An 8,877-nucleotide genomic window follows, 5' to 3' on the forward strand; every position below is an offset into this window, starting at 1 on the left:
ATGCATTGCACTGGGAATATTAGCAAATGATGGAGAATCGGAAAAATGCCTTCAAGAAGTGGTGGTTATGCAAACTGGAAATCAGCTGAGGAAACTGTTATGCATTATCCTATCAGAATGCAATCCAACAAAACCGGAGCTTTTATGGGCGAAATATGGAATGAACATATGTGATGATCTTCAACATAGATTACGATCGATGTTTAATATCCCAAATCCAACTAATGAACATGCTATGGATTACGGATTATACCTGTTGGATCAACTGCTTCGACAATCTGGAAAAAAACTAGATAATTATAAGTCAATGCCACGACCAAGACATGATTGGGGTCAAATAGTGGGTAACATATATATTTGGGACCATCGACAACTTCAATTTGCAGTAAGGGAATCTGTGCTCAATACGGATATTGAGAGATTGAATGTCGAACAACAGACGACGTACAATGCAATAGTGGATTCTGTGAATAACCGCGATGGTTGAATATTTTTTATGAATGGAAGTGCGGGTACTGGGAAAACTTTTTTGTACAACACAATAGCAAGAAGTTGTCGTAGAGATGGAAACATAGTTTTAACTGTTGCTTCATCGGGTATTGCTTCATTACTTCTTGATGGAGGTCGCACAGCCCATTCGACTTTTAAGATACCATTTAATGTCCAAGAAGATAGTAATATTGGGATTAGTAAGGACTCCAAGTACGCCCAACTACTTAAAGAAGTCAGATTGGTCATACGGGATGAAGTTTCAATGCAACATAGATTTTGTATGGAGGCGGTTGACCGTCTACTACGAGATATTCGTAGTGATGACAGACATTTTGGAGGTGTAACAGTTGTTTTGGGTGGAGATTTTCGACAGACTTTACCGGTGGTCTCGAACGCATGTCGTGAACAAACTGTTGGAGCATCTATAAGAAGTTCATTTCTTTGGGATTATATTAATGTCTTGACACTAAACCAAAATATGCGATTGGAACAACAACCAGAAATTTTGGAATTTGCTAACTTCTTACTAGAGGTAATAAACCAACTATATCTTTTTAACGTTTATACAAAGTAAAAATATACATATCGTAGGTGTAATAATTTTAATTTTGTTTCGTTCATATGGTAGATCGGGACGAACTCTAAAGAAGTTGTTAACCTACCATCGACAATGAACAAATTTCAAAACATGCATGAGATGATATCTTCAGTGTACCCGCTCCTGGGAAAGGATGGACCAATGTCAACAGAACACTTAACCGAGAGAATTATTTTATCTCCACGTAATGAAGATGTCCATAAGATTAATCTGGAGGCATTAGGAAATTTGCAGGGTGAGGCTTACACATATCTTGCTACTGACAAGATGATTCGGGATGACTACCGAAGGGATTCAAGGTTCACAACCGAATTTCTCAACAATTTGAATCCACCAAGATCACCTTTATTTAAGCTAGACATTAAAGTTGGATGTCCGGTTATGCTGTTGAGAAATCTTGCACCAAAAGAAGGTCTGTGTAATGGTACTAGACTGGTGGTCACGAGGTGTGGACGATATGTGATTGAAGCTAAAATCATAACAGGGGAAAAGGATGGTGAGATAGTATTCATCCCAAGAATAACTTTTCAACCTTCACCTTCCGAGCTAGACATACAAATGGAAAGACACCAATTTCCCGTACGTGTTGTATATGCAATGACGATTAACAAATCACAGGGACAATCGGTGAAGTATGTGGGCATCGATTTATGCACTCCATTATTTATCCATGGTCAACTTTATGTGGCATTGTCTAGGTGTACTGCTGCTAGGAGAATAACTTTATTGATGCCAAATGAGTCAAATGAGTGTTTTAATCTGGAAACCAAAAATGTAGTGTATCCCGAAATTTTATTGTAATATCAAATTACTTCCTACTTCTTAAATATTTCATAGTATGATACATGTAATTTTTAGTATTGTTTAATATTTCGCATCATCAACAATATCCCACCAGCCAAATGGAATTGGATATGACAAAATGTGATCGACTCATTAAGTCCAAAGCGCCGAAGGTGCACGAGAGGTTGAGCCCAGGTCGAAGGCCTGGGTGATACCTAGTTGAATCTATGCCCACTCCAAGCGTATAGTTGTAAACAAATTATTATTTATTTATAAAATAAATTAATGTCAGATCAATCGAAGTCAACGTTTATTCCAAGTAACAAACACAAAGCTGGACAAATATTAGACCGAACATTAATTTTGGACAAAATCCAAGTACCAAAAACTAAATATTTTTTTTTTTAATTTGTCATCTCTTAAATAGGCACCAAAGCTTATCTATAAACAAACATTTTTGTAAAAATAAAAATTGACTAAAAAAAGTTAATCTTTATTATAAAAATGGAAAAGGAAAATAGGAAGAAAAACGTCTTAGGTGTAATAAACAAAGATGTAATAACCTAACTCCAAACACAAATTTGCCAAACTATTATCAAACAAAGAGGCAACTATGCTGAATTTTTATTGTATAAAGGAACCAAATTATTATAAAAGACGGTTCATCAAGAGCACTGCAAACAGAAGGAAAATACAAAGATAACCAAATAAACAATATGACCTATCATTCCATTTCAAATCTCGATCCTTGCCATTCTATCTACTAAAAATTAGTCTCACCAAAACTATGTTTAAATCTCAGCTCTCTTAATGTTCTTTGAACAATTTTCCACCTTGAAATAACAGTTCAAGGAGGATATTCGGTCTTAAAAGTAGAAATAATGGAGTTATGATCGGATTAACCAATAATTTTGTCCAACCATTAAAGCCAAAACCATTCTAGAAAAAAGGCAATAGCAAGGACTTCTCCAATAAAGTTGGTTGCACATCGGTTGCACTCAATACCAAACCTATGTGATTTATAACTATGAAACCATAACAAGTGGGCTATGAATTTCCTTTAGCTTCCCATCACAACAAATAATGCACAAATCAAGAGGAGCAAAAAACAAAAACAAAAATCTTTCCTGCCAAAAATTTCACCTTCCTACAACTCAAACAAAAAACTTTAGGATTTGAAGATCATGAATTCCACGTCACATGCTACTTTTTAATACAATCCTAATTTCCTTTATAAATAAGCATATTTTTATTTTTACACCTCTCTTTCAAGGCTGAAATTATCAAAAACCACCGTATTCCTTAAAAACCAAATCTCCGTTATAATGCAAAGAGTTGTTGTGAACCAAGTCGTTTTTATCAGAACTGGCATGCTTAGGAAACTTTAAAACATCATCAAAATTCTTTGGACTTGCGTAACGAAAATACCACAAATCCGAATCTAAACTAAGATCACAGCTCCAAAACCGTAAGATTGAGATTGAAACTTAACATCAGTAGCACAAAATTTTATTTGAAATGCTTGGGTGAATACACCTTGACCAATATTTATAAGTCCAATTCACCTTAGGATATTTGATTCTTATATATTTTACAACAACAACCACTGAGAAATCACATTTTTGATCAAATACCCAAATTTGTGTACCCTTCTCCCCAATAACAATGGGTATATTTTCACAAGGAATAAAGTTTCTTATTGGGATTGGATGCACCACTTAGTCTCATCTAATCGAGCCAGATGCCTTGTAGTGTACCTGGATGTACAACTACAGGGTTTGGATCATAATTTGAGTAAGTGAATCCTTGATTCATAGTGAACCAAGCCTAAATTATAAACTAAGCTATTCTATTGATAATTCTTCTCATTAAGAGTTTTATTACAAGATATGAGAGCATATATCTCATTCACTCCCTCTCTAAATATCCGACGATCACTAACTATCCACGTGGGCTAATCCAAGCCACTCATTACAACTGACTAATGTACCTACACAAATACGATAATGGGCACCCTTGTCACATGACATTCCACTCCCCTTGAAATCATACTTGTCCTCAAGGATGAAGGTAAGACATAACAACTCTAATATCTGACGAAAATTTCAGCTGCCAGGCTTGTATGTGTGTACAAAGGCTGATGTAGCTTTCCGACCACCGTAGAGCAGTTTGTCAAATACGATAATGGGAATATGATGACAAGGGATGGAGCAGTTGCAGTGTGAATTGATCTTGTAGCCTACACACGAAAAGTCCCAACCTGACTGTGAATGCGCACAAGTATCCCCTCGAGGTGACCATTAGCAGTTGGTGCGAGTTGCTTGAGCTTGTAGTAGGCATTTCTCCCGTGATCAACCAACTGCTCCAGAATCTGAAACTTAAAACTAGCCAGTACAGCAGATGTGCAGTTCATTGAGAACCACCAAACTGTACTTGCACAGGCCAAAGACTCGGACATAGTTAGAGTGTGCATTACAGTATGTAAGAGTTGTACTATCTTCTTTCTTCCATTGAGATCAAGATGGAGATATACACTTGTTGGTCGATAGACCAAATATGACAGGCGAGTATGACAAAATACCCACAAACTTCCCATGTGCTTGGACTACCACAGTTGAGAAAATCAGTAAAAGAAGCACGGACCTGAATGTAGCGCCATTAGTTGTTGTAAAATAGATAGGGAAGCAAACTCGGACAACCATCACATGAAATCGATGCATTCTTCTTAGAACTAACCCAGAAATTACCAACTGAAAACAGTCCCGTCTGGGCACAAGAGAAAAGTCATGTAATTCTAGAAGGGTACCAACTGAATTGTGGGCGTTAATAAAATGTGTAACACAACATTCAGAAGCAACAGCAAAAGAAAAATACCCATGAGTAATTAACAGCTTGCCTCTATCATATATCCAGCGAGCAAACTTGAGGGGATGAAAGAGACATCGGCTGGAATAATCTGGTGATAACGCAGTACCATGAAGATATGAAGGTAAGAAAAACAAACCCATACATAAAAATCTAATACTCCACAATCCAGATGAAAACAACTTGAATTTCCAGCTCAAGTACTCTACCCATAGCATCATATTCAGACTTTGAGTTTCTGTTGCTTGAGATATGGGACTCTGCAATCTATGGCAGTAAAAAAGTTTATGTTGAAGAGCCTGTAAAGAAAAAGGAACAACCATGCTAGTAGCTATGAGAATATTCCTTTGGGCATAATATTGAAATCTAACACAACCACCAACTGAACTTGAAACGCGAATCACTTGGTAGATAATACAATTGCTTGCATATAAGCTTTGTTACGAAGTAGTTGAACAAATAAATCCTTTGCAGTACCAGCTACACTATTACTTGTCACTTGAAGTATCAAAACAGAGCAGAGAATAAAATCTTGTTGCGGAAGTTCATTAACCAGCTGACTAGCATCATACATACGCCAAATCCTGACATGGTATATGAACGATGTACCACCGACACCACTGCCACCCTTGTCGACCAATACAAACATTACCAGGCATAGAAACTGAAATTCTGTCTGGTACCCAAGCTTATAACCATCGTAAAAACAGATCCTCTATAACAAAAATGAACTGCAATCCCCTCAACTAACTCACATATTAGCTGGAAGAAAATTTTTGCTGCCCCCTTCATTTCAAGCACTTGAGCGTGCCATGTATGTGCCTTGTCAAAGCTGATTCTCTTTGAAAAGTTAGCAACCAAATTACACTCACCACCAATTTCAGCAACCTTCACAACTCTAAGACCCAACGAATTCAGAAACTGAAATTTAAATGGACACCCATGTTTTGGTAGCAGCTCAAGAACCAAATTCCCATTGTATATTTCTAGTAATACGAACCCAATCACACAAGAACTATCAATATCAACATATTGAACAAGTACAAGAGCAATCGAATTGAGAATCCTCAAATCTAAATTATACCCCATGTTAAGAATCAACTGAAAAATGAATTTACCATAAGCAATTGATGAAACAACAACACACTTACCACGATCGAATAACAAACGAGAATCAGCAAGTCAGACTATATTAATATGAATTTTGTGCTCAGAACAGAAAATATCCATTAGAAGTATTTTAACAAATAGCTGCCAGGTGACACTAGAGATACTACCATCATCCAACATACACACAATTTGATCTCTAAATCTTGAATTTGACCAGTACCCATTCTGAGAATTCAGTTCATATACATGATTTGTATCAAATTCAGCCATTAAAACTGAGCAAACATATAGCGCAAAAGAACATGAAGCAATTGAATCCAAACGAAACTCATAAACACCAGACAAATAACAAAACCTCTTAATAAGTTTAAGATACTTTCCTGGATCAAATATGTTACGAGATGAATTCAAAATAGTTGAAAAACACCCACCAATTTCGGTCTGTGATGTGATTTGTAGATAGTGGTAAAAGTGGTTCGATTCTCAGACTTGTGAAGGAAAATAATTGGACTTAAATTCTAATATTAAAATAGAAAACTCACTAAAAATTATAGCAAACTCAATCAAAGTTGATATCAATATTAAAAGAATACTAACAACACGTTTGTTTTTTCCTCTATATAGGTAGAGTGTTCTATATAGAGGTTTACCTCTATATCTATATAAATATCAGTATATAATCTCTCTTAAAATCATGTTTGTTTGACCACTTAACAACTCTATATTGTGTACCCAATTTTATATATTTCTCATTTTACCCTTATAATATTCAAAAAATCCATGAATATCCATTACAACCAAAGATGTTCAAAAATTCCAAAAGGAAAAAAATTTATTAGAAAATACAACCAAAGATGTTCACTTTTTCTGAAACGGAGCGAAAGTATAACTTTTTTCTGAAACGGGGTAAAAATATCACTTTTTCTGAAACGGATCAAAAATATCACTTTATCTGAAACGGGCAAAAGTATCACTTTATCTGAAACGGGCGAAAGTATCACTTTATCTGAAACTGGCGAAAGTATCACCTTTTCTGAAACGGAAAAAAAAAATCACCTTTTCTGAAACAGGGCAAAAATCACTTTTTCTGAAGCGGGGCAAAAACATAACTTTTTCTGAAACAGAACGAAAATATCACTTTTTCTGAAACGGGGCAAAATTTTCACTTTTTCTGAAACAGGGCAAAAATATCACTTTTTCTGAAACATGGAAAAAATCACTTTTTCTGAAACGGAGCAAAAATATCACTTTTTCTGAAACGGCGCGAAAGTATCACTTTTTCTGAAGCATGCGAAAGTATCACTTTTTCTGAAACGGGGCGAAAATATCACTTTTTCTGAAACGGCGTGAAAGTATCACTTTTTCTGAAACGGGGGAAGTATCACTTTTTCTGAAACGGGGCTAAAGTGTCACTTTTTCTGCAACGGAGCAAAATATCACTTTTTTCTGAAACAACGCGAAAATATCCCTTTTTCTGAAACGGGCGAAAGTATCACTTTTCTTGAAACATGTAAAATTTTAGATTTTAAATTAAGGAATTATTTTTGGACATTATAAGTTTGTTCGAGGATATATTAGTCATTTGAAGGTTTAATAGAGGTAGAGGCTCAAAGATAGCACCTCATTGGTGCTATTTGATTTCCTCTATATAGATAGAGATTTGCCTCTATCTTTGTAGAGGTAGTGGAAAAAACAAACACCAAATAAATGGGACCCACCACTATATAGAGGTTAGCCTCTACATAGAGGAAAAAACAAACATGATGTAAGGCTAAGATTCCACTATTTTCCAAATTCAAAGTGATTTAATCCAATATTTATATTCATGCAATTTTTTTAGTTCAATTTGATTCTAAACTATTGCAACAAGTAGATTCTCAAAATAACAAGTGTAAATCCAAAGCATAGAACATCAAAAATCTAGGTCCAAGCATGCTCTATCAAAAGAAATAACAATTTCTTAACAAGAATCATTCAAACAATTTTCACTCAAGGCAAAACAATCATAAAAATAATTGCGATAAATAAATAAATAAATAAATAAGAATATACCACTTTTTGTTGGAAAAATAGCTTCCTCTATCGCCTCAGCAATGGGGTTTAGCTCCTCATATTAATCACTTGCTCAAAATACATGTTTGTTGCTCAAAAGTTGATTAAAAGAGTGAAAGGTGTAAAGCAGCTGATTTGCAACAGCTTTAAAGTGTTACAGATCTCTGGTACAGAGAGAAACAATGATTATTGTTGTATATAAACGTTACTTATCTTCTGTTGTTGAACAACGACAGTTTTCTGCGACAGTTGCTTGTGCGTCAATGTTCTTCGTGTTTTTCCTCTTCAGCAACAGTAGCAGCAGAAACAGAGTTTGATAAAACTCTGATTTCTTATTCTCTGGCTCTCCTCGGGTCCCCAAACTCTCGACACCCCTTCTATATGACCCAAACAATCTATTTATATCAAAAATACCGATTAAATCTCTCCCAAATCTTCCAAAATCTATTTCCTTCTCTTCACGGCAAAGTTGCGGCAATTTCTTGTTTTAGAATTTCTATGCGTTTCTGAGCTTTCCTTTTTATTCTAAACTCTTCCTTAGATAGATACAAATCTTTGGGAAGGTTTACAACACTTTAATCTCTCTAAAATTCCCTAAAACAGGTCACACACGTGACTTTCCATATTTTCTGTTGTGATAAAAATCCGTCGATTGAGCCCAGTCTAATCGACTTCAACACCCATATCAGATTCCTAGACCCATAAGGAGTCTATCCTATGAAAATCAGAGGTTTAATCGACCTCAAACTCCTTCAAATCAAGAACCCTAAATCTGCCAGAAACTGTCAAGATATTTCCCGCCAAAACCTATAATTCAAATGTAGAAGATGGTCGCCCCATATCCAGAGTAGGGGTGCGATTAGCAGCTGCCTGGAAATGGGACGCCCCTTAGTAATTAGGTTACCCCTTATCCAAAGTGAGGGTCCGAATAGCAAATGTCCTCCCATGAACGCAAAAAACACTTTTCGAGCCAATTT

At 35.7% G+C, this 8,877-nt stretch overlaps 1 protein-coding gene across 1 annotated transcript; it reads left to right on the top strand.

Moving 5' to 3' along the window:
* The first annotated feature begins 496 nt into the window (after nucleotides 1-496).
* On the top strand, nucleotides 497-1,891 carry LOC113291383 (ATP-dependent DNA helicase PIF7-like). Its single transcript, XM_026540921.1, has 2 exons — nucleotides 497-1,024; nucleotides 1,121-1,891. The coding sequence occupies exons 1-2, from the start codon at nucleotides 497-499 to the stop codon at nucleotides 1,889-1,891; spliced, it is 1,299 nt and encodes a 432-aa protein (XP_026396706.1).
* Nucleotides 1,892-8,877: the final 6,986 nt, after the last annotated feature.

The sequence above is a fragment of the Papaver somniferum genome, chromosome 6 (assembly GCF_003573695.1).
Source record: "Papaver somniferum cultivar HN1 chromosome 6, ASM357369v1, whole genome shotgun sequence".
NCBI lineage: Eukaryota > Viridiplantae > Streptophyta > Magnoliopsida > Ranunculales > Papaveraceae > Papaver > Papaver somniferum.

Coding starts and splice junctions, on each gene's coding strand:
- LOC113291383 (XM_026540921.1), top strand. CDS start 497: ATGAATGGAAGTGCGGGTACTGGGAAAACTTTTTTGTACAACACAATA. Junction 1,025..1,120: donor TTGCTAACTTCTTACTAGAG/GTAATAAACCAA, acceptor TTCATATGGTAG/ATCGGGACGAACTCTAAAGA.